General features: G+C 43.1%; 1 protein-coding gene across 1 annotated transcript; it reads left to right on the top strand.

The window, feature by feature from the left end:
* Window positions 1-5,642: 5,642 nt before the first annotated feature.
* On the top strand, window positions 5,643-15,264 carry Zfp90 (ZFP90 zinc finger protein). Its single transcript, XM_051201423.1, has 5 exons — window positions 5,643-5,821; window positions 6,025-6,091; window positions 8,757-8,883; window positions 9,215-9,310; window positions 13,512-15,264. Exons 2-5 carry the CDS (start codon window positions 6,059-6,061, stop codon window positions 15,155-15,157), a joined length of 1,902 nt encoding a protein of 633 aa, XP_051057380.1. The 5' UTR covers window positions 5,643-5,821; window positions 6,025-6,058; the 3' UTR covers window positions 15,158-15,264.
* Window positions 15,265-26,239: the final 10,975 nt, after the last annotated feature.

The following is a 26,239-nucleotide window of genomic DNA, read 5'->3' as shown; positions in this document are numbered from 1 at the left end:
AGGACCTATCCCGGTGCATGAACTGGCGTTTTGAAGCCCATTCCCTATGGTGGGTTACCTTGCTCAGCCTAGATACGGGGGTGGGGGGTGGAGGGGTGGGGAGAGAGGCTTGTTTCTGTCTCAATTTGGTATGACAACTTTGTTGATTGCCCAAGGAAGGCCTTATCCCTTCCAAGGAGTAGACTGTTTCAGGGGAGGGCGGGTGGAGGAGAGAGGCAGGGGCAGGAGAAGGGAAGGGAGGGGAACAGGGGTTGGTAGTAAAATAAAAAATAAATTTTTTAAATACTAAATAAATATATAAAGAAGGTGGTTTGAACAAGCCAGTAAGCAGCTCCCCTCCATGGTCTCTGCATCAGCTCCTGCTTCGGGGATTCTGCCCTGTTTGAGTTACTGTCCTGACTTCCTTCAGTGATGAACAGCAATGCTAAAGTAAGTATAAGCCAAATAAACCCTTCCCCCCCCCAACTTGCTCTTTGGTCATGGTGTATCGTTGTAGCAACAGAAATCCTAACTAAGACAAGCACACACACACAGAGACACACACATAAACATACACACACACCATGGTTTCTAACACAAACACACACATATCAGGCACACACATGCTATGATTTGTAACAGAGACACACATATACACAAACACACACACACACACACACACCATGGCTTGTAACACACACACACACCATGGCTTATAACACACAGACACAACACAGAGACATGGGGAACATCTGGACACTTGCTCCCAGCTGGTAGCACCATTTTAGAAGGTTGCATCCTTGGTGGTGACTCTTGATTGGGTTCAGCACTGTGAGCAGATCTGATGAACCAGAGCCTTTTGTCAGGAGCTCCATTTCCAGAGGGGAACGCGGAGGAAGTCTCGACCTGCATAGCCTGAGACAAGTACATGTTTAGGAGGTGGAGCTTCTGTGGAGGAAGTGGATTGCTGGGGACAGGCCCCGAGGTTTTATTTCCTGGGAGTAGTATTGATGCTGTTCCAGAGCCCTATGGCTCTGAAGAGTCTTGAGCCCTGAGTCCCAAGTACAGTCCCAAAGCCCCCAAGTGACACAATGAGAAGTCAAATGAGGATTCCTCTCTTCCTAAGACATGAATTTCTGGTCTTTCCCAAATGTGTCTGGGTAGAATAAAGGTTTCTATCCTAGCATGAGGATGAGTGAAAAAGAAGACGGTGTCCCAACCTGCTAAGGGACATGACTGGTGTGGCAGTATCTCAAGCAGGCACCCAACAACACTCCCTTCTGCTGCCCAGCTGGCTGTTTTGTCCCTTTAGAGGCTGATTAAACCTATTCAGAGAAGAATTATGATGTCCTTTTGTCTGTGTGACTAAAGGATACCAGAACTGCTTGATCTGGAGGCAAAATAAAAACAATGTTCTAGGCAGGCCAGATGGTTCAGTGGCTAAAGGTTCTTGCTGCCAAGTCTGATGGTCTCCATCCAGTCCCCAGGACCTACACAGTAAAAGGAGAGACTCCGTTCCCACAAGTTATCCTCTGACCTCTATGGCATATTTGTGCCCTCACCCACCCACAAACTAACTAAATAAATGTAATAAAATTAAAAATAAAGCAACCATGTTCCAGGAAGCAGAAGAGAGGTCTGGAGAAAGGGAAGGGCAGTGGGTGTGGTAGAGAAAGGAGGTCTCAGAAGTCAAATTCAGCCTTGCAAGAAACTCGTGGTTCAAATATATTCTAGCATCTCTTCCCAAAGGGGAGGGGTCTGTTCTGTTCTCAGTGTAGCCCAGGAGGAGACAGATGGTCTTAGGAGAGAAAGCAATGCCCAGGGACCATCCACACCAGCAAACCTATCTCAGATGATTAAATGGCAGTGGATAAATTTAACTAAATATGAGTAATGGGGACACAGAGGGGAAGTGAAGAGAAATAGAATATTTTAGCAACATAAGGAAATGAGAAGAAAATGACTTTGCAACAAAATGTCAAACTTCTGTGCCTGGAGGAGATGTAATCTGGTCATTGCAAACTCAGGGGAGCAGGGGAGTCTGTGGTTATTTCAAGTAAATTTTAATTCACTTTAATAACATATGGCTAAATCCCTGCAGGACCATGTCCTGGAACAGAGCTGGAAGGGTTTGTTTCTTTTCTTTCTCTTCCTTCCTTCCTTTCTTTCTTTCTTTCTTTTTCTCATTTTCCTTTTCTTTTCTTTTCCTTTTTCGGTTTTGTTGTTGTTGTTGTTGTGTTGTTTTTTTTTTTTTTTTTTTGAGACAGGGTTTCTCTGTGTAATAGCCCTGGATGTCCTGAAACTCACTCAGTAGACCAGGCTAGCCTCGAACTGACAGAGATTCACTTGCCCCTGCCTCCCAAGTATGGGGATTAAAAGCATGTGTGATCACTGCCCAGCTGGAGTACTTTTTTAAAGTTGTGCTTCTGTCCATTCATACATACAAACATGCATGCATATATACATAATTACATATATCCAGCCATTTATTTGATTGAGAAAAGCCAGCCCATCCTCTGTCAGTCTACAAGAGATCTTAAACAGCTAAAAAGGTAGAGATACTAGAAGAGAAAGTAGCAATGTAGCACTACATCTAGACCTAACACATGTTGGTTCATGGCACTTACATGTGATTGAAGAGAGGGTTGTGGGATAGTATCAGGAAAGCTTGACCATCAAGCTGGATCTTAAAGGATGAGTAAGTTTACCAGATAGGCAAGTAAGCCAGGAGCAGTACGCATAGACGGGACTACATATGATAAGGGGACAGCACCATATGCAACATCGGGTGCTTATTACAATCATGGGGCTGGAGAGGCTGGGCGGGAAAAGGAGATGGGATGAGATGAGGAAAGGTAGGGGAGGAGATCCATGACCAGCAGACCCCTCATGAGGAACAAAGTCTCGGGAAGGAAGAAGTTAAAGACAAGACCTCCTTCAATCTTCCCAGTGCCTAACTTAAGCCTCATCCTTGAAGACACAACTCAGACAATTGCTTCCCTCAGTCTTTCTGCCTGGCTCAAGTGGATTACACTCCTCCTATGTAGTGTTCCCTACCCACTCCATCATCAGCCTTGTCACATCCATCCCCAGTCCCATACTGAGTTGACTTAGTGGCATGTCCCCCTACCTCCTAACCGAGCCCAGAACACCCAGCTCTAACCATGCTGTGAGTCCAAAACAGGAACAATATACCTTGCAGGTTAAGGGTTCTGATTGCAGTTAAGACAGTTAAGAGTAAGTTCCTGTTTATCCTGTGTTAAGTCCTTGCAAGTTAAGGTTTCTATTTGTAATTAAGAATAAGTTCCTGTTTCTTAGATCTGATGTAAACTGCAAAACATGTTTTTCAACCTACACTAAACTTGTGTCCCCCATTCATATCCTTACCCTTGTTCCTTCCCTTTCATTGTGTTTTCGATTATTCTTTTTTTTTCTTGTATTTTTCTAACAATATGTATAGTCAACTCTCTTGCCTCTGTGAACACCTAATCTCCCCTATAAAAAGGGCCGCTTTCTCAAATCCCAACTGACCAGTCCCTGATGACCAGTACAGCTTGTTTTAATTGAACAATCATGGATTTGGTCTTTTCTCCTCTTGATTGTCAGGTTTAGCAGGTGCCCCCCCCCATGCATACCCTACATGTGGCTTCCTGGATCCTCTCCTGTCAATGGAGTCTTCTCCAAAATAGGAATAAAGTATTCTGGAAAAGTACTTTTGGAGTCAAGGCCTGAATTTAGGCTTTCTAGAGGTATCTGGCAGAGGAAAGGGTTTTTCCAGACAGACTCTGTAAGCCTCATAAGTGACAATGCTTCCTAAATTCCCAGAACTCTGAATGGCTTGGAAATATAGCTGAAGAGAAAGGAAGAAAAACAAGCCAGTATAGTGGCCCACGCCTGTCATCCCAGCATTCAGAAGGTGGAGGCAGGAGCACTTGGAGCTCAAAGTGAGTCACTGCTACACATCCAGTTGGAAGCCAGCCTGAGCTACAGGAGACTCTATCTCAAAAACAAACAGCCAGGCATAGTGATGCATATCTCTAATCCCAGCAGAAGCAGAGGCAGGTAGATCTCTGTGAATTCAAGGCAAGCCTGATCTACAGAGATCCAGGACAGCCAAGACTATGTAGAGAAACTTTGAATAAAAACAAACAAACAAAAACAGAAAGAACAAATCCATGTTCTTTAAGAATCTTTTTTACTGGATGGTGGTGGCACACACCTATAATCCCAGCACTTGGGAGGCAGAGGCAGGCAGATCTCTGTGAGTTTGAGGCCAGCCTGGCCTACTAGAGCTAGTTCCAGGAGAGCTAGAGCTGTTACAGAGAAAAATCCTGTCTCAAAAAAAAAAAAAAAAAAAAAACTTTTTATTTTGTGGTGTTCAGTAGGCAAACATTCAACTATTGAATTATAGTCCTATTAATTTTCCTTTTTTTTCAGAGACTGGTTCTCAAAAATGTATGTTAATTAGTAAAAACTTGATCCTTGAATCTATTGGGAATAAGGAACATGTTTACAGGTTAGCATCATTGTGGTCACCCTTCACTGTATCAGTAGGCAGACTGATCTCAGCACCAGCCCAGCTCTTCTCAGTCAATTGGTGGGTGATGTACAGAGGGACGAGTCTGCAACTTTTTTTTACACATACAATGCAGATAGAACATCTATCTTAACTCCCTCCCCCCACACCAGGGATTGAACCTAGGACATAACACATATGAGGCAAGGGCACTACCATTGAGCTACAAACCCAATCTATATTCGTGGGTTCTCAAATTCAAGTTAAGTTAATGTATGTAAAATGCCAGGCTTGATTTTGGCAGGAACAAACTTGTCAAGGTAACAAGAAACCTTACAACAGTAGTGTGTGTGTCATAGTGACCAGCAGATGGCGATGAAGGCCAGTGGTCTGGAGAACGCTATAAAACCTTAGGGTCCCAGCAAACAAGATGTGGCTCTCTCCTATAATCCCATCGCTCTCAAGAATGAATATAGCCAGGAGTTTGGGGACAGCCTGAGTTATATAATGAGTTCAAGTTAGTTGCAACTACACGGAGGAGATGAAGAAGTGAGGAATTTACTTTCCCCAGAAACAACCCAGAGTTAACTCTCAATGAGACATCTTCAATTAGACCTCAGGTGGGGAATGCTGACGTTGTGAAGCCCCAAGCAGCGCCCCAGTGGTGTTCTCATGACTTGGTGTCTTGCTGTGTGCAGGAAAACAGGCAGGGACTGAGATTCCCTCTTCGAAGGTGCATTCACTAGGTCCCATTGCCTCTCACTAGCATCTCACTTGGATGCTCTTGTGTTACATAAGGCTGCTTGGGGCTTCACAACATCAGCATTCCCCACCTGTCCTCTAAAACAAAACAAAACAAAACAAAACAAAACAAAAGAAAAAAAAAGTGGATGATCTGGGGGAAAAAAATGGAACGAGGCGAAATTCTAGCAGCTCCAGAAACGAGTCAACACAGAGACACACACACCCACAATTGCCCAAGACAAAAACTTTGACCCCCACATTGCCTGCTTTCTTGTGCTCTTACTACAGCGCCCACTAGGGAGCAGAGCATCTCTGCAGGGAGGGCGCGCAAGGATAAGCTAGGAATTGTAGTTCCTGGGCCGTGAGTGGGCGGGCGCGAGGCTCCATGTGCGCAGGCGCACTGTCGTTCTGCGCCCGCCGCTGTGGCCATTGTCCGGCCCTGCGGTGACGGAGGCCGGTTTGCGAAGCTGGCCCGGACGCGGAACAGCACCGCCGAGAACCGAGACTGCAGCGGGCGCTAGAGGGGCGGACCCGAGGTCGCGGATGCCGAAGACCCGGAGGCGGTGACTCCGAGTGCCGTGGGTAGGAGGCTGTCCTCCCGGCCTCGCCCACCGTCCTGCGGGCGGGCTGGGCGTGGCCGGAGGGACCGTCCCTAGGCGGCGGGGCCTTTCATTTGGCCTTGAGGGAGCAGGCGGAGGCGGGCTCCTCCCCGCCGTTAGGCTGAAGTGGCTGGAGGGGTGGGGCCCTGGGGTAGCCCAGTGAATGATCTTGTCCTCTCTCCGCAGCCCCGGACGGTAGCCAGCACACACTGAGGCGGGAATGGCTCTGAGACCTCCGACGGCCACGCCCCAGGTGAGCCGAGCCTTCCCTACCGCCCAGAGCATCCCACCCTGTGAGACCCCGGGGGGGCGTTTACGGGACAGTTATTGTTCTAGAGATTCTTAGTTTTCATCACTGTGAGCCCCCTAGTGTAGGAAAATCCTTCTTAAAGTGCCCAGACCTGGTTGGAGCGGGATTCCTGAAAGGGTGAAGCTGTTTGGTACTAGAGGGGACTAGGGAACTGCGATCTTGCGGGGAAGGGGGTTAAATGTATTGGGATTGTGGGCACTGAGTCTTTATTGCTGTGCAAGTTGTTTGAACTCTTCAGTAAGGAATGGAAAGAGGTAGGGTGACAATATAGAAATATGAGACGAGAAGTCCCTGCTTCCCATCCACAGCCCATAAACAGACAGTAGGGGGCAGACGAGACCTGCTTAGAGCAGCAGAGGCCAGAGATGGTTGGGCGCGCTGAGTTTGAGACCATCATAGCTAAAAAGGACCATCTCTTTTTTCTTGCCCCTTCGGCTCGTTTTTCTCTTTTCTTTAACATCAGTAGTCCCAGCTTCGGGTTAGTTAATAAGAAGCTGATTTGTGCCCGGCATGGTGGCTCACGCCCTTAATCCCAGCACTCAGGAACTAGAGGCATATAGATCTCTGTGAATTCAAGGCCAGCCTGATCCACCGAATGAGTTCCAAGACAGGCAGCGCTGTTACACAGAGAAACCCTGTCTCGACACCCCTCCAAAAAGGGCTGATTTGTTAACCCATTTTATTCTTCTTGTAGCAAAGGGGACATTTTCTGGACATATTTGCAGACGTTATCCATTGATTTACATCAGTGAAAACATAATCCACACTCTCTTACCATTCATTCTAAAGAAAGAACTAAGTGTATAGCTCAGTGGTAGATCACTTGTCTAACATATCATATGTGAGGTCCTAGGTTCAATTCCCAGCACCTCTGGGAAAATAAGGATGGGCTGGAGAGATGGCTCACCAGTTACAAGCACCTACTATAAGAGCACACGTGTTATTGCAGAGAACAGTTTACAGTTCCCAACACCTGTGCCAGGCAGCTCACAACTACCCTGTAATCTGGTTCCAAGAGAGTCGGTGTCTCTGGCATACCTGGGCACCTGCATTCATGTGGCCACACTGTTAGAAACAGGAAGGGAGGGAGGGAGGGAGAGAGGAAAGGAGGGGAAGAAGAAAGTGCGAGAAAACAGAAGAGTCTCAGCTCAGAGATCACACGAAGTGAAAGATGATTGGCAAGACAATGTATTTTCTAAAACTGGTGCACTGGAACCCAAACTGAGGTAACAAGCACTATTTGCCAAGATGGCTTCTGCCTTATCCCTCACATAGGTTCTGACTACAACTCATCACATTAATTGAAGCTTGATTTTATAATCTGTCAAGATTGGTTAATTCTTGCAAAGGGAAGGTTCCAGGAAATACAAAGTGGGCCTTTATTGAACTAGCAAGATTGGGTGTAGCTGTAGCCTACTGAATAGTGTTTTGGGGGAGGGACTTGAATTTGTAGTACAGTGGGATGCTGTTGGTTTCAAGCAGTGGGTACCTTGAGATAACAGCTGTGCTGTAGGTTTCTGAAATAGTTCAAAACAATGAGGTACAATTCTGTGTGGGATGATCTCCAAGAAAGTCTAATGTAAAAATCTAATTGTAGAGCTGGAGATGGACTCAGTTGGTAGAGTGCCTATCTAGCATGCATCGAAGCCCTGGCTTCCCTTCCAGCACCACAGAAACCTGATGTTGTAGTGCATGCCTGTAGTCCTACTGTTATGAAGTAGAAACAGAAGGAAGAATCAGGTTCAACCCCCACTACATAGTGAGGTTGAGATCAGCCTGAGATACATGAGAATCTGTCTCAGAAATTAGTACATGAGTAGGGGCTGGAGGTGGTTCATTAGTTAAGAGCACTTACTGCTCTTGCAGAAGCTGGCCCAGCTTCCAGAAGCCACAGGGTTGTTCTCAACCTCCTATAACACAGTTCCATGGGTTCTGATGACCTTTCCAGACCTTCATGGGCTCCTGCATGAACATAGTGCACAGACATACTCTCAGATGCACACATGTAATAACAAATACTTATGAATTAGTAAATACATAGAAATAATTTATAGAGCAATATGTGTGATGCTTCATAAAGTGTGCCTGTAGTATGTGTGTAAAACATGGACCAGGTACTTCTAAGTATATGCACCAACTGTTGAGAATGATTATATGGGGGATAAAAAGGACTAAGTGGGTAAAGGTTATCATTTTTTTATTTATTCCTATATCTTCATGTTTGAATTTATAACAAAGCAAGAAAAGAAAGCAGTGAGGAATGAGAAACTGTATAAAAGGTTTGGTTTGGAAGGAAAACAGCAAGATAGATGAATGAGAATGTAAGTTATAAGCTGGGCATGGTAGTATAGGCCTGCAATCCTAGCCCATGGCAGGTAAAGGCAAAAGCATCAGGAATTCAGGGTCACCCTTACCCATATATTGATTTTAGGCTACACAAGACCCTGGAGAAAGAGGTGGGAAAGGAAAAGAGAGAAAGGTATATGCAGGGTTGTGGGATACATTTCCCTTTTGAGCAGCAAACACATGATCCCAAGGTCAGTTCCCAGACTCTGAGAAGAGCATTTGTGGAGTTGGTCCCTACTTGAGCAGGATTGTGATCCCACAGGAGTCAGTGACATTCAAAGATGTGGCTGTGGACTTCACCCAGGAAGAATGGCACCACGTGGACCCTGCCCAGAGGAGCTTATACAGGGATGTGATGCTGGAGATCTACAGCCACCTGGTTTCTCTTGGTAAGGAAGGACTATGTACCCTGCTGTCTCACATAGTGCCAAAGTTTCCTTCCTCAGTTGCTAAGGTTTGTTTTGGTGCATGCAGCCTAGGTAACTGAGAGGAAGTCCAGGGCTTGGTGCCTATGTTTTGGGGAGCAGCTTTCCAGGGTTTTGAGCCTGAAAGATCATTTTACAGACCTAGAAAAGGGGACTTTGCTAGCATAACTCCCTGAGTTTTACCTTTTCTTCTCTTCAGAGTTCCTGAGGATCAAGTCAAGTAGTACTGACTTATAGGAAGGTTCTTTGTCTTCTTGCTCAAACACCCAAATCTTGTGTATTTACCCATGAGCAGGGTATCAAGTGTCCAAGCCAGAGGTGATCTTCAAATTGGAGCAAGGAGAAGAGCCATGGATCTCAGAGAGAGAAATCCAAAGACCTTTCTGTCCAGGTAAATGAGTAAGAATTCTGCTCGTGGAAATCAGTGTAGACAGTGGCACAGTTTATAGAGAGGCTTGGGAGCTGTCCAACTTGCAGAGGAAGCTGAAGCCATTTCTGGGTGACATTCTGCCTGTCATCACTTCCCTAGTCAGGTATTCCTGCTGACAGTGAGTCTTTGGTGCTGGGATTACCAGCATGTACCACAACACCCATCTTTATACCACAACACCCATCTTTATACCACAACACCCATCTTTATACCGTCTTGAGAAGTTAGCTCTACCACATCCCTTTAATGCCAGCATCCAGAAGGCAGAGGTAGGTGGATATGTGAGTTCCAGGCCAGTCATGACTACATAGTGAGATCCTACCCAAAACAAAGCAAAACCAAAAATCAGAAAGAGGTCAGTGTAAGGTGCATTTTGGTCCTAATCTCACAGCACTGTGTTCTAAGCACAAATTCCAAAGGACTCAACACTACCTTCAGGATTTAAAAAGAAGCATATTCGCTGGGCAGTAGTGGTGCACTTGGGAAACAGAGGCAGGCAGATCTCTGAGTTCGAGGACAGCCTGATCTACAGAGCTAGTTCCAGCACATCTAGGGCTACACAGAAAAAAAGAAATTACCTTTTTAATGTTTTTTAAGGAAGTTGGGAACATAAGTATGCATATCATTAACTAGAGTTAATATCTTTTTCTTTTTTGCCATTGAATATTAAGAATAAAGATTAAGGCTTTGCACAAGTTCTTTAAAAAAAAAAAAAAAAAAAGTGCGGTCCAGCTGAACTATATCCCGAGCCCAGGATATATATATTTTTAATTAACCTATCCTTTATAAATCTCAGGGTGTCTTGAGAAACAAAAGAAAACAAAAAAATCTCAGGGCATGTTTATTATGTTTCTTAAAGAAATTATTTTCTTTATATGTATGCAAGAATAGGAAGTACATGCATATGTGTATAGTGTCCACCAAAGCCAGAAGACAACACTGGGTCCTCTGGAGTTAGAGTTATAATCAGTTGTTAGCTACCAGGTGCAGCTGCTGGGAACTGAACTTGGGTTCTCTGCAAGAGCAATACATGCTCTTAAACACTGAGCCATCTCTCAGTCCTGTTCTCTCTCTCTCTCTCCTCTCCTCTCTCTCTCTCTCTCTCTCTCTCTCTCTCTCTCTCTCTCTCTCTCTCTCTCTCTCACACACACACACACACACACACACACAGACTATAGGTGTTTTGCCTCATGAATGTCTACATACCACATATGTGCAGCCCACAGAGACAGAAGAGAACATTGGATCCCCTGGGACTGGAATTAATAATTGTGAACCCTTCAAGTCGGTGCTTGAAATCAAACCTAGACCCCCTTGAAGAGTAGCCAGGGCTGAGCCACCTCTCTAGCTTAAGTCACTTTTATAGTTTTTGTTATTTGGGAGATCCCTTGGAGCTCAGATTACAGATTTTATGTAGGGCTCCTGATGCTTTTTATGTGAGTAACTTTAACCCTGAGCCACCTTTCCAGCTCCAGTTGTCTCTTCCTTGAACTTCTGGTCCTTCTGCCTCCACCACCTGAGTTTTGGAAATGTAGATATGCACCATCACACCCAGTTTATTTAGTAATGGGGATCAAAGCCAGGACCCTGTGTGCTGCACAAGCATTCTACTAGCTTATTCTATTAATGAGCCCTATAATTTTTTGGCTTTTGGTTTGTTTGGTTTTTGTTTTAGTTTTTGGTTTGGGTTTTTCAGGACAGGGTTTCTCTGTATAACAGTCCTGGCTGTCCTGGAACTCAATTTATAGACCATGCTGGCCTTGAACTCACAGAGATCCACCTACCTCTGCCTCCCAAATTAAAGGTGTGTGCCACTATGCCTGGCTCAGTATTTATTTAATTTTATGTATTTGCTTGTTTTTCAAGACAGGATTTCTCTGTGTAACAGCTCTGGCTGTCCTGGTATTCTTCGTAGATCAGTCTGGCCTTGAACTTACAGAGATCCACATGCCTCTACCTCCCAAGTGCTGGGATTAAAGGCTTGAACATGCTAAGCTTCAATTTTTATTTTTTAAGTAAATGTTGTATACCCTAAAATATACAAGTATATGTACAGTCTTGTTGGTTTTGACAAGTGCACTCACCCTTCCAACCCATACTCTAGTATTTTTGTTGTTGTTATTGTTTTTGTTTTGAGACAAGGTTTCTTTGTGTACTTCTGGCTGTCCTAAAACTTGCTTTGTAGACCAGGCTGGCCTTGAATTCACAGAGATTCGCCTGCCTCTGCCTCCGAGTGTTGGGATCAAAGGCATGTACCACCACCACATGGCCTTGTTTTTGTTTTTGAGAGAGCATCTCCCTACGTGTATCCATACAGCCTCAAACTCATGTTCTATTCTGCTTCAGTTTCCCAAGTACTGGAATTATTGTTAAAAGCTACCATTCCTTGAATTTCCCTTAGGTTTTAAAGGTAACCATTTTCTTTTAGATTTATTTTATTATTTTATGTGCATGCATGTTTTGACTGCATGTATATATGTGCATTGTGTGCATGCCTGATGCCTATAGAGCTCAGAAAAGAGGGCATGGGATCCTCCAGGACTGGAGTTACAGATGGTTGGTTATGAGTTTCCATGTGGGTGCTGGGAATCAAGCAACGAGTGCTCTTAAACACTGAGCCTACTCCCCAGCCCTAAAGCTTACCATTCTTAGAACCTAAAAATTAATGTGTCATCTAGCATTACAACTCTGTGGTAAAAACAGACTTAGGAATACATCTATTGACTGAAATAAATACTTGGTCAATAGAGGTGATTGGGGAGCTGAAGATAGGGCCCAGCAGTTAGAGTGCTTGCTCTTGCAAAGGACCCACATTCAGTTCCTAGCACCTACATAATGGCTCATAACTATTTATAACTCTAACTATAGGAGATAGGATGCCCTCTTCTGACCTCAATGGGCACTAGGCACACATAGTGTACATACATGCATACACTCATACACATAAAATAAAATGAATAATAAATCTTTTAAAAGTTTTTTTTTTTTTTAAATAGGTGTTTGGGGACTGGAGAGATGGCTCAGTAGTAAACTGACTGCTTTCAAACATGAGAACCTCATTTTAGATCTGTAACCCCAGCACTGGTAGGAGGTGGGAAGTGAGAAACGGATGGACCTCTGGAGCATACGGGCCAGCCTGTCTGGCTGAATCAGTGAGCTCCAGGTTCAGTGAGAGCCCTGTCTCAAAAACTGAATAGGCCAGTGAGATGGCTCAGCATCAGATTTGCTGCCAAGTCTGATGGAGTGGGTTTGATCCCTGAGACCCACATAGTGGAAGGAAATTTACTCCTTCAAGTTTTCCTCCAACCCCAATACATGTGATCTGATGCCTGCATGTGTGTGCACATGCACACACACAGAATAAATGCAATTTTATTTTATTTTATTGGAACTTGCTATGGAGACCATGCTGGCCTCAAATTCACAAAGATCCTCCTGCCTCTGCCTCCCAAGTGCTAGGGATTAAAGGTTTGCCTGGCAATAAATGTTATTTCAAAAATACATACGTACATTACATACATTAAAGAACACACACAAAAGAGAGATGATTGACGTAGAATCACAACTCAGATAGACTGAAACTACTACTTGTAAAGGCAAAAGTAACTTACTTTCTGAAACATTATTTTTTCTCCAGTTTTAGTATAGTGTTTGGCCCCCAAGTATGTCAAAGAATCTTTTCAGTAGATCCTTGCCCAAAGATTTTCTCTGCATATTTAGAAGCCTGCTGTCTAGTAGGTGGCTGTAAAGAAATTATGAAATTGACTTTAAATTATAAAATTGATGTATGAAAAGGGTAGTTTTTTTCTTTTTTGTCCCACAAAATAGACAGGAAACATGGAAATATGTAAGACAGAATATGATTCCATTTGCTTGTGCCTGTACCGCACACACTTATGCTCCTTTATTCTTTTGTTTTCTGTCAAACTCACCCCACTTACATGGGCTTTTCTCATTCTATGGACATGGCAGGCACTCTGGATTTGTAATATTCACTGGCACCTCACTCTTTCTTTCCTGAAGTTTAAGACTTCTGCACAGACCAAAGGATTGATTTCAAAATAGTCATGCATAATTTATATTTTATTTTCTCATCTATGCTGTAGCATTTTGTTTGAACTGGAAGGAACTTAGGAACTTTTGCACTTTATATTTCTTTCAGACTGGAAGACCAGGCCTGATACCAAGTCATCAAGTCTTCAGCATGGCAAATATGAAGTATCCCATAGTACAAATGTCCTGTCACATGCCACATTAGGAGACATCTGGGATGTCAATATCCAGAGGCACCAGGAAAGTTGGAAGAGACATCTGGGGCCAGAAACATCTTCCCAGAAAAAAATAAGCACTCTAGAGAAAATTTTTGAGCAAAACAAATTTGATGAAGACTCTAGTTTGAGTACAGACTTGATTCCACAACTAGACATTCCTTCAAGTGTAAGGCCTAGTGAATGTGAAACACTTGGAAATAACTTAGACTATAACTCAGAGTTAGTTGCTTGGAGTAGTATCCCTGCAAAAAAGAAGCCTTATAAGTGTGATAAATGTAGGAAATCATTTATTCACCGATCATCACTTAATAAACATGAGAAAATTCATAAAGATGATGCTTATCCCAATGGTACAAACCAAGGAGTTTATTCTGGAAGGAAACATCATGAATGCACTGATTGTGGGAAAACCTTCCTCTGGAAAACACAGCTTACTGAACATCAAAGAATTCACACTGGGGAAAAACCCTTTGAGTGCAATGTGTGTGGCAAGGCCTTCAGGCACAGCTCATCCCTAGGTCAGCATGAAAATGCACATACAGGAGAAAAACCCTATCAGTGTAGTCTCTGTGGGAAAGCCTTTCAGCGCAGTTCCTCTCTTGTTCAACACCAGAGAATTCACACTGGAGAAAAACCCTACCGATGTAATCTCTGTGGGAGGTCATTCAGGCATGGTACATCCCTCACTCAACATGAGGTCACACATAGTGGAGAGAAACCCTTCCAATGTAAGGAATGTGGGAAAGCCTTCAGTAGATGTTCTTCCCTTGTCCAACATGAGAGAACTCACACTGGAGAGAAACCTTTTGAATGTAGCATATGTGGGAGGGCTTTTGGTCAGAGCCCATCCCTTTATAAGCATATGAGGATTCATAAAAGAGGCAAACCTTACCAAAGCAGTAACTTCAGCATGGTGCTTGAGCCTAACATATCTCTTATTCAAGGTGAGAATGCACTTACTGAAGTAAAATCATACCATTGTAATGATTGTGGAGAAGACTTCAGTCACATTACAGACTTCACTGACCATCAGAAGATCCATGCTGGAGAAAATTCCTATGACTCTGAACAGACCTTTAGTCAGCAGCCTGTGTCTAACCCTAGAGAGAAACCCTATCAATGTAACATATGTGGAAAAGCTTTTAAAAGGAGTACAAGTTTTATAGAGCATCATAGAATTCATACTGGAGAAAAACCCTATGAATGTAATGAATGTGGTGAAGCCTTCAGTCGACGCTCATCACTTACCCAACATGAGAGAACCCACACTGGAGAGAAGCCATATGAATGTATTGACTGTGGGAAAGCCTTCAGTCAAAGTTCATCCCTTATTCAGCATGAAAGAACTCATACTGGAGAGAAACCCTATGAATGTAATGAATGTGGGCGTGCCTTTAGGAAGAAAACCAACCTGCATGATCATCAGAGAATTCATACTGGAGAAAAACCCTATGCTTGTAAGGAATGTGGGAAGAACTTCAGTAGGAGCTCAGCTCTTACTAAACACCAGAGAATCCATACACGAAATAAACTGTAGGAAACCTAAAATTATGGAATGGATAAGAAGCTTTGTCTAAAATAGTGATCTAATCCAGTATCAGGATTCTGAAAGTTTGAGAATGCAACTATTATTATTATTTTGTACACTGCATATGGAGAAAACTGTGCCATTAGACAGACTCTTTTTTAAAAAAAAAATAAAAGCCGCTTTTTTTATATTTGATTACAGGCTTTTTGTAAAACTACATACAACATATGTAGACTTTAGAAATGATACGATTTTGCTAAAGCTTTTGAATATATGTGTCCAGAATCACTAAGTTTTGACAGCTGGGTATATAAATCCTACTGTGTACAAGTTTAAAACAAAGAAAAATAATGTGCCCAAAACTCATTATAAACATTACAGTTTCACTTGACTGAAACTCTTACATGAAGTTTGAAACCATGGGAATCAGTTTGTTTCCAAGAAGTCACCACTCAGAAGAACTAGCCCAACCACTTCAGATGCAGAGAAATGAAAGCTGAAGTTGATTGCACAATAGTATATAACTTGTAGTAGCAAAACTGAATGGAAAATGCTGGTTTCCTGATTCATTGGCCTCGTATCATTGCTGTAGAAAGGGTATTATAGAATTCAAAGGGCTTTAAAGTAAAACTTTTTAAATAGATACCCAAACGTTTTGTGAGTTCCCACAGGTTGGACATTTGGGAGTGCCTAAAGACATAATGCAACAAAGAATATGCAAATTTATTGCAAATAAAGCCACTTATTGGAAGCTTTCAAAGCAAAAGATTCGCAGAAACTGGAAATAGTTGACTGGTCACACAGACACATACACAAACACCCTTCTCGGACATAATCACACCTTCAGCTAATGTGTCATTTCATTGTGCTTTTCATGGTGCTGCCTTAAAAGGCATTACTCCAAGCCTTCCTCTGAACTGTGTCCCCACCCCACCCCTCTCTCTCAGTCTTTTTTCTTTTATTCTCCTTTTGCCAAGTTAATTTACTATAGAGAAGTATAAACCTAATTACCCACAGCCATAAACTTTCCCTTTGACTCCATTTACAGAAACATGTTTTGGCCCTTTTTTGTGCAAAGAAAATATACTGCTATTTCAAAAAAAAAAAAAAAAACTTGTTAGCTCTGTTGCTTTTCTGTTAGCAAATCGTGAGATACCTTGGTACCTCTAATTGGCCATTCTAAGGAAATCTCCAGAACCTTTATTGGTTCACTTAACAGTGCAGATGAGTTTGGAATAACAACATTTGTGGGGTCCCCTTTTTCCTTGTGGTCCATTGGCTACCAGTCTACAAGGACAAAGGAGCAGAAGCAACCACAGAGAGCTTTGGATGGTCTGTGAACATGGCAGAAATAGCCTTCTGAGATATGATTTCAGTGAGAAAGCTCAACTTTATTCCAGTGTGAGGAGAGATATAAGGGGTGGAGGCAGAGGCTGGAATATCCCCTAATTTGCGTAAAGTGGAATGCTACTGGCATATTGCTGGATTAGTGGCAGCACAGCCCTATATTACCTAGAGCATGTTAGTTAATTACCATGTGGGCAGCAGGTGAAGAGCATTTGCAGGGAACTATGTCAAGGGTCCTCCTTGAGATAAGTCAGGCATCTGGGCCGAGGGACAACCTTCAGATAAGGCTAGAGGTAGAGAGCAGGAAGTCCCTGCTGGGAGGGAGTCCTCCATATTGTGCCAAGCCTGGTAGAGAGCTGCTAGGCCATACTGCAACCTCTGACTAGGGAAGCCTCCCAACAAACATTGATGCCTTTCCTGCCTAATGATAAGTTTCAGGAAGGGTTTTAATTGTTATGAATGGGGCTAGTTGGTGAAACTTTCCTTTAACTTTTCTGCATACTAGATGACAAGATCCATTAACTTTTCTTATCCTATATAGAATGAGGTAGCTTTCAAAAATTCATTGTATTTTAAAAGGGGGAGGGAGAATAAATACTCATGGGAGCTGAAATGTGATATGTCTCCCAGTAAGTCTATTACCCATGAATCAAAATGAATAAGACATTTCATAGCAGACAGACACTTCCAAAATGGTTGCCATTCAAAGAAATCTTCTGTATGGCTCCAAGCTTAGTATATAATGTCAAGACCATGCTGGTGCTGTCCGATAGTGGGTAATTATGGTCAGATTCTCTCCTTTTCAATGAGACTCCTGCCAGGAACTTGCTGCTGATTTGGAGGGGAGGAATCTTACTTGGGAACTATTTAAGGAAATAACATGAATTATAACCAAATGTTGCCCAATGTTATTGCAGTTTATAAAAAGCAGTTCCAAAAGACCAGAAAGACACTGCTGGTTAGTATGTGGAGGGAAATCTGGGCCTCATCCAGCCATGACAATGAATTTCAGCACATCCTCATTGACAGGAAGGAAATACAGGATACATTCGTGCCTAAATGAGCTGGGGGCTCTCCTAGCACCAGCAGTCACACACCATGCACTTATGAATACCCAGTCTCACTGTGCTACCTGAGATGCATACTTGTTAATATGTTTGTATTCTTTCAATAAAACGTCTTCTGGGAGTCTGTCTTTTTCACTTTTCAGAACTTACCTAAAATTTAAGGATAGTACATCAAGAAAAAGTGGTTAACTTTGCTTTTCTTCATTCACAGCCAGGTAAAGTGTTAATCACTACCATATATTACTGCATGATAGACCTTTATACATCTTTTGTTCTGCTGTTTTGTTTAATCTTCACAGCTAGAAAGCTCTTTGTCCACTGTATTCATCACTGTTCTACTGGATGAGGAGATAACATGACCAAGGCAACTTACGGAAGGAAGCTTTTTTCTTGTTTTCCTTTTCTTTGAGACAGGGTTTCTATGTGTAGCCCTCGCTGTTCTGGAACTTACTATGTAGACCAGGCTTTTCTCAAACCCAGAGATCCACCTATCTCTGCCTCCCAAGTGCTGAGATTAAAGCTGTGTGCCAACACTGTCCAGCTTAGAAGGAAGCATTTAATTAGGGGCTTTCTTATAGTTTCAGGGGATTAGCCCATAATAGTTCAGACGCATGGCAGTAGGCAGGCAGCCATGGTGCTGGAAGACTAGCCAAGAGCTTACATTTTATCTGTAAGATGAAAGTGGGGAGTGAGGAGAGGGGTTTGGTTAGACTTGAACTAGGCTGGGCTTTTGTAACCTCAAAGCCCACCCCACCCCAATGGTACACCTCCTCCAATGAGTCCACACCTCCTTTCCTTCCTAAACAGTCCACCAATTGAGAACCAGACATTCAACTATATGAATCTGTGAGACCATTCTCATTCGAACCACTACACCCACCTCTTTTCTCTTATAATAATCCCTGCTGCACCAACCATAGCATCATAAGGCAGAGTGTCACCATAGTTCAGTGATATTTTTAGGGGATGGCATGTTACTAGTTCCTCAAGTCAGAATTCTTACAGTTTTTTGTTTGATTGGGTTTGGGGTTTTTGGTTGTTGTTTGCTTGCTTGCTTGCTTGCTTGCTTGCTTGCTTGCTTGCTTGCTTTTAGTCCAGCTGGGACAGAAACTTTATTTTTGACTGCTGAGCTAAAAAGGCCCGATTTCTTACCAGAGTATTATAGGAGAGGATAAAGGTGGTGTGTAGATGTTCTTAATTCTCTTCCCTGAGCTTAGGCCTGGCTTAATTACTGAAGTTCTCAAGGATTCAGTGAGCTCCTACTATCAATCCAACAATCCCTCCTTTTTGCTTAAACTTATTTTGGACATGTTTCTTTTGCTTCTATTAAATAAGCCTATTGTAGGATTTTCAGATATCATGCATATCAGACATTTACTCTTGATTCATAACAGTAGCAAAATTACAGTTGTGAAGTTGTGAAAAAATAATTTTATGAGGGCTGGAGAGATGGCTCAGTGACTAAGAATACTAGCTGGTCTTCCAGAGGTCCTGAATTTAGTTCTCAGTAACCACATGATAGCACACAACCATCTGTAATGAGATCTGGTGTCCTCTTCTGGCCTGAATGGGTATATGCAGACAGAACGCTGAAAGACTGAAAGCCTGATGCCATCCAAATAATAAACTTGTCTCCCCGGAGAAGCTTTTGATAACTTATCAGACTATCTTGGAAACACACTGGAGCCCAAACAATGTTGGGTCACTGAAGAAAGGGACCAGGCCCTGGTTAGAGCTGTTTAATTATGCATACATATATCTCTTCCCTTTAAAACCCTCAGTACCAGAAAGATGGGAGGGGTAAGCACTGAACATATTTGTTTCCTTCTCAATGTAGTAATGTGAAATAAACCTCTTTCCCACCTACCAGTTCTCAAATAACTGACATGTAGACTCAATGTTAATTATAAATGCTCAGCCCCTTGGAGAGATGGTTCAGCAGTTAAGAGCACTGGCTGCATTTCCAGAGGACCTGAGTTCAATTCCCAGAACCCATATGGCATCTCACAACTGTCTGTAACCCCAGTTCCAGGGGATCTGATACCTTCACAAGAATGCACATAAAGTTAAATAAATTATTTAAAAAAAACATTCCCCATGGAGGGATACTCTCTCTGCTCAGATACATGGAGGAGAGCCTAGGTCCTTCCCCCAAATGATGTGACAGACTTTGATGATCCCCCATGGAAAGCCTCACCCTTCCTGGGGAGTGGATGGGTGGTGGGATAGGGGAATCAGTGAGGGGCATGGGAGGATGGGAGGGAGAAGGAACTGGAATTGGTATGTAAAATAAGATTGATTCTAAATTAAATTTTAAAGTTAATAAAAGAAACACTCAGCTGATAGCTCAGGCTTATTACTAACTAGCTCTTACAACTTAAGTTAAACCATTTCTACTAATCTACATTCTGCCATGTGGTGTTACCTCTTTCATCTTGTACCTCCTGTTTCCTCTCTGTGTCTCACTGGCAACTCCTTCTGACTTCTCCTTCCCAGTGTCCTTAGACTGGCTTTCCGCTCTAACCTTATCCTGTCCAATTATTGGCCAGTAAGCTTCTTTATTAAACCAGTCACAGCATAATTTACAGTGTACAGAAAGATTATTCCACAGCATTACCCCTTTTGTCTAAATAAAACAAAAGTTTTTAACTTTAACATAGTAAAATCATAATCAACAAAAGTTATCAAATAAGAATTACAGTTACAATATCCAGTTCATTTATATTTGGCAAAGTCAGAGAAAATATTCTATTATCTATCTTTGTGAGTCCAAAGATTCATATCAAATTTACCAAAAACTTTAAGTCTAATTATTTAGTTTTTAATTCCATCAAAGATCCCAGCAGTGTGAAATGTTATCTAGTGACAGGAACATCTGGCTGCCTGAACAATCACCCTAGGTTCTTCTGTAACATTGGTGTACCCAACTTCGGCCTACAGGCCTGGCATATCTGACAGACATCTCTGAGAAGCAAGAAATTATGAAGGACTTTCCTGCCTTGTCTTGGCTAAGTTGGCAGTCACTTTCTTTTGCATCCTGCTGGTTCAGTTTAGACAGTATATTGTCAGCAATTAAGGCAAGGGCAGTTTCTTTGCCCAAATGGCTAGCTTTTGCCATAAAGAAAGCAAACTCCATCCAGAGATTCTTCAGTGCCCATCATTGTCTTTTGAAGTAAATGGGTGCTGTCAGATGCAGACGTGTCTCACTGTCAAGAAAAGTCCTATGGCATTAAAACATTTTAAATGCCATACTATGTAAGTCTTTAAAATATTTGAAGACCTTCCCCCCACCAAAGCAACACACCTTTTGACTTAAGTTTTGAAGTCAAAAGATATTTTTAAAAATATATAGGTTGGTTTAATCTAGCAGCTTTTATAATCCAATGTCTCTTAGCAGCCAAAAAATTCAAAGACAACACAATAATATACAGGACCCAGACTCTGTATATTTTCCACCTCTACATGGCTTTTTTCTTTTATATTACTCTACTCCCCTTTTTAAGGACTTTACTATTTTTAAAAAATACACACACACACACACACACACACACACACACACACACACTACTGTAACCCATTTAGAGTTTTCTTCTGAATCTCTCTTTACTATGTATCTGTAAACTTTTTCTGACCACATGAGTCTTTAAACTGCTAAGTGGTATGGCTAGGACCTCTGCCTCTGTTTTGGGGCTGGCTCCACCCTGCTTGGTTCTCTGAGAGCCTTGCTTCATGGTAGAGGTACCAGTAAGAAACACGTTTACTACTCCAACGCTGGGGAGATTTTGGGCTCATGCTACCATCAAGTAGTGTGCCACCCTCTGCTCATAAACCCCATTTAAGTGTTCAGCAGCAGAGTCTCTTAAAAGATCTGGGTCTTTTTTGCAAATAGCACTGTGCCAGGAAACTGTCTGTAAAGGAGCTGTGCCTCTGCTTGCTGCTAGCAAACAGAGCGTACCAGAGAAAAGGTAGTTACCAAGAAGTCATGTTTGACTCTGATTTTGTGTATTTAGAATCCTTGTTTAAGCTTTGTCAGGTCTTATGTGGAAATTCTGGCCCCATGTTAGAATGTCATTTGTAGGCAGACTTTTCTTTCCTGACATGGAGACTCAATATTAATTATAAACCTTGACTGATAGCTCAGGCTCATTACTAACTAGCTCTTATAACTTGAATTAACCCATTTCTGTTATTCTACATTCTGTCACATGGCATTGCCTCTCTGTTGTTTTTCTTGTTTTAATTGTTATTGCCTTTTAAGCTACAGCTAGCTTATTCAGCAACTGTCACAGCAGCAGCTAGGCCACAAGAGTTGAAGCCTGAAGGAATTCTGTTTCCTCTGGTACCAACTCTTTTAAAGCTACTAAGAAAACTCATTTGAATTTCTGTCCCGCTAAAGAAATCAAGATTCAAAGGTTGAGGTAGAATCCTGCTTCCCAGAGAAGCTGAATAACAAGCAGCTCACTCCTTATCTCCCAAGAATCCTCCTGCTTTTTCTCGACCCTCTTTATAAACCTTTCTCCACCTGGCTCCTCCCTACAACTTCCTGTCAGCTAGTTGCTAACCCAGCCTCCTTACTGCAAGTGAATTTTATTTAATCAAACACATCTTTGCATCATTAAACAAATGTTCCAGAGCATAAACAAAAGTAACACACCTTAAAATAGTATTCTACAACATCTCTCTTTCATTTTGCACCTCCTGTTTCTTCTTCGTGACTCCTCTGATTCTGCCCTTCTCCTTCCAAGTGTTCTTAGTCTGGTTTTCCCACCTAACCCTGTCCTTGTCCAGCTATTGGCCAGTCAGCTTCTTTATTAAACCGATCACAGTGTAATCTACACAATGTACAGAAGGATTATTCATAGCAACATACTATATTTATTATGATCTTGTTGGGGAGGCAGATAACATGCCTATGCCTATAGTCATACTGTCAGTGGCAAGTTCATCATTTAACCCCAGGATTGTCCAGTGTTACAGATGTTTCTTCCTGCCAGCCTGGTCCCACTGCCACATCAGCCCCAAATGAACACTCAGACACTATATTAGTTATAAAGCTGTTGGCTGCTGGCTAGGGCTTCTTATTGGCTAGCTCTGTCTTAATTACTAACCCATAACTACTAATCTAGATATTTCTACATGGTCTTATCTTATCGGAGACACCTGACTCATGTCCTCTCTTCCCAGGCTCACATGATGACTCTGCCTCTGCCTACACCTCCCAGAATTCTCCTCGCCCCACCTATCTTCCTCCCTGGCCAATCAGTATTTTATTCACCAGCCAATAAGAGAAACATATACAGAATAACACCTCCCATCAGTCTAGCTCTAAAAGCTCTTACCATCTAAACACATAGCCCTTTCTTTTTTTCTGTGACAGGGTTTCTGTGTAGCCTTGGCTGTCCTGGAACTCCCTCTGTAGATCAGGCTGTCCTCAAACTCACAGAAATCCCCCTACCTCTGCCTCCCAAGTGTTGGAATTAAAGGTGTGGACCACCACTGCTGGCCTAAAAGCAGTGACATCTCCAGAGCCATGTTGTATTTGAGGAGCTGTGTCTAACTGTGTTTATGGAGCAATAGAACACAGTGGCAAGTAAGTGTAGAAAGTGGAGAAAGGTCTGTGGATGTGTTGAGTGCTCACTTGCCACAATGCATGTGTTGACTTCAGAGAACAACTTGTGGAGTGGGCTTTTCACTAACCCCCATGTGGGTCCCAGGGATTGGATATAGATCGGCAGCACTGGCAGCAGGTGCCGTTACCCACTGAGCCATCTCTCTGGCACTCTGCCTTGTTGTTGGTTGGTTTGTTTTTTTTTTTTTTTTTTAAGACGGTTTGTCTTAGGGTTTCTATTACTTTAATGAGACACCATAACCAAAGAGCAAGTTGTGGAGGAAGGGTTTGTTTGGCTTACACTTCAGCGTTGCTGGTCATTGCTGAAGGAAGTCAGGGCAGGAACTTAAACAGGGCAGGATCCCGGAGGTAGGAGCTGATGCAGAGGACATAGAGAAAAGCTGCTTACTGGCTTGCTCCCCATGGCATGTTCAGCCAACCTTCTTATAGAGCCCAGGACCAATGGCCCAGGGATGACACCACCCACCATTGGCTGGGATTTTCCCCATTGATCACTAATAGATATCTTACACGTGGGTCTCAAGGAGGCGTCTCCTCAGCTGAGGCTCCTTCCTCTGATGACACTAGCTTGTGTCAAGTTGACACACAAAACCACCCTGTACAGAATCTCTCATTGAACACAGAACTCACTAGTTGAGCTCAATCAGCTTAGTCAGCCCCAGGAACCTCTGGTATCAGCCTCCCTCCCCCACCCCTCACCCCCGCCCCAAGCACTGGAATTGGAGGTGTGTGCTACTGTGCTGTTTGTTAGCTCTGTTTGAAGCATCCATATCAGCCCTCGTGCTTGCATGGCAAGCCCTTTACTGGTTGATCAGTCTTCGCAGACCCCCTTTTTTTGGAGACAGGGTCTTATGTAACTCAGGCTAGTCTCAAACTCATTGTGTAGTTTAATTTAGCCTTGAACTACTTATTCTCCTGCCTCTGCCACATAACTACTTAGGTTACAGACCACCCACCCTGCCTAGTGAGATTGACAGTTTAAAAAAGTTCCCAGAGGGGGTAGAGAGCTGGTTCAGTGGTTAAGAACATTCACTGCTCTTCCAGGAGACCTAAGCTTGGTTCCCAGGTAGGGTTGCTTACAACCCCAAAAATTGAACACTTTCTTCTGGCCTCCGTGGGCACAAACGTGCACATACAATCTTTCAAAAAGTTCCTCAGATGATGTTGATATTGCTGGTCCAGGAATCACAAATCTAGATTATCAAAAAATCCTCTTTGTTGGGTAGAAAGAGAGCTTAGCAGAGTGTAGCTGCACTTGCAGAGGACTCATATGGTGGCTTACAGCCACCTGTAACTCCAGTCCCAGGAGAAGGGACCTGTTGCCCTCCTCAGCCTTGTGGACACCATGCATGCAAGTGGGGCACAGACACACATGCAAGCAAAACACTCGTGCACTCAAAACTAAAAATAAAAAGTCAAACTCTGTATTTGGGAGTTGTGTGACACACCTGTAATCCCAGAGCTTGGGAGGTAGAAACAGGAGGATGAGGAACCCAAGGTCAGCCTCGGCTACATAGTAAGCTCAAAACCTGCCTAGGCTACACGAGACCCTGTCTGAAAACATTACTCTGTGTGTTAGCTGAAAATAATGAAAAGTACCACCAAGTTCATACCAGTAATCCCACATTTCCAGAGGCTGAGGTAGGAGAATAACTATAAACTAGAGGCCCATCCAGGTTAGCCTGGGCTAGAGTGAGACCCTGCCTCAAAATATAAAATTAAACAGAATAAATAATAGTAATTATTAATTAACTACTATTGGGCCATATATGGCCCAATCTCAGCACTTGGGAGGCAGAGGCAGTCAGATCTCTAAGTTTGAGGTCAGCTTGGATTATAAAGTGAGTTCTAGGTCATCTAGGGCTACACAGAGAAACTTTGACTTGAAAAACCATATCACAAACAAACAAACTCTAACAGTGGAACCAGGATGTATTCCTGGTGCACAAAAGGACCTTGGGAGCACATTCCCCATGAAGGGATAGATACTCCCTTAACCTAGAGGCAGGAGGGAGGGCCTAGACTCTACTCCAAATGGCCTTACAGATTTCGTTGATCCCTCCTGGAAGGCATCACCCTCCCTGTGGAATCGGGGTGGGTGGGATGGGAGGGTGGTCCAGGGGCATGGGAGAAAGGAATGGAGAGAGGTAGGGAGAGAGGGAGAGGGAACTGGGATCGATGTGTAAAATAAGAAAAACAAACTGTCACAGGATACCGTTTTTGTTCTAATCTATCACATCTTTTAGTTTATTCAAACTCTTGCTCAGTTTTTCCAGCTATATCCTTTCTTTAAACACATCCAGACAACGTTTCATGGAGGACATAGTTCAAGTGATAAGAATAATTATTGAGGTAATAAAAACCTTATGTTCATTTCTTTATGCATTTTCCTTTTGTATCTTATTTGACTACTGCTATACTGTGGCTCTTTATTGCCTCATAAAGGCCTCTTCATTGAAGGCCTGCGGCAGTATTGGAAGGTGCTGGAACTTTTAGGTGGTGGAGCTTAATGAAGGAAACAGAGCACTGGGTGCATACCCTTGGAGGGACCCCTTCCTAGCTCTTCCTAGCCACCGTCAGTCCTCTGTGACAATACCTGTTGTGATGTACTGTGATGCCACAGGCCCAAGGCAACAGAACACAGAGTAGACTGAAACCTCTGGAACCATGAGCAGAAATAAGCTTTTCTCCCTTGATTATCTCAGGCATTAGTAATCAAAAGCTGACTTACCTATAGAAGCTGGAAAGAAATATATATACTGGAGAGGAGGTATGTGATGGAGCTGAATACAGACTCATCCACAGCTCAGTAGGATCATCCTTGAAGACCACACCACACAAGGCCTCCTGGGTAGCCGCTTCTCCCACATAAGGGCAGAGCGAGTCTGACGGTGGTCTACAGGGTCTAAGCTTGGGTTTCCCCCAAAAACCTGTGTCAGAGAGAGTGAACAGCCTGGCCAGTGTGGTGTCTGGGATCAAGCACCCTGCATGGCCACACCTGGGAGTCTGCCGCAAAGCTAGGCCAGGAGAAAGAAGAGCTAGCAGCTG

Source organism: Phodopus roborovskii, unplaced genomic scaffold (assembly GCF_943737965.1).
Source record: "Phodopus roborovskii unplaced genomic scaffold, PHOROB, whole genome shotgun sequence".
Classification (NCBI taxonomy): Eukaryota; Metazoa; Chordata; class Mammalia; order Rodentia; family Cricetidae; genus Phodopus; species Phodopus roborovskii.
The sequence above is the reverse complement of the archived record's forward strand: the minus strand, read 5'-3'. Positions and strand labels throughout refer to the sequence as shown.

Coding starts and splice junctions, on each gene's coding strand:
- Zfp90 (XM_051201423.1), top strand. CDS start 6,059: ATGGCTCTGAGACCTCCGACGGCCACGCCCCAG. Junction 6,092..8,756: donor CTCCGACGGCCACGCCCCAG/GTGAGCCGAGCC, acceptor GTGATCCCACAG/GAGTCAGTGACATTCAAAGA. Junction 9,311..13,511: donor CCAAAGACCTTTCTGTCCAG/GTAAATGAGTAA, acceptor TATTTCTTTCAG/ACTGGAAGACCAGGCCTGAT.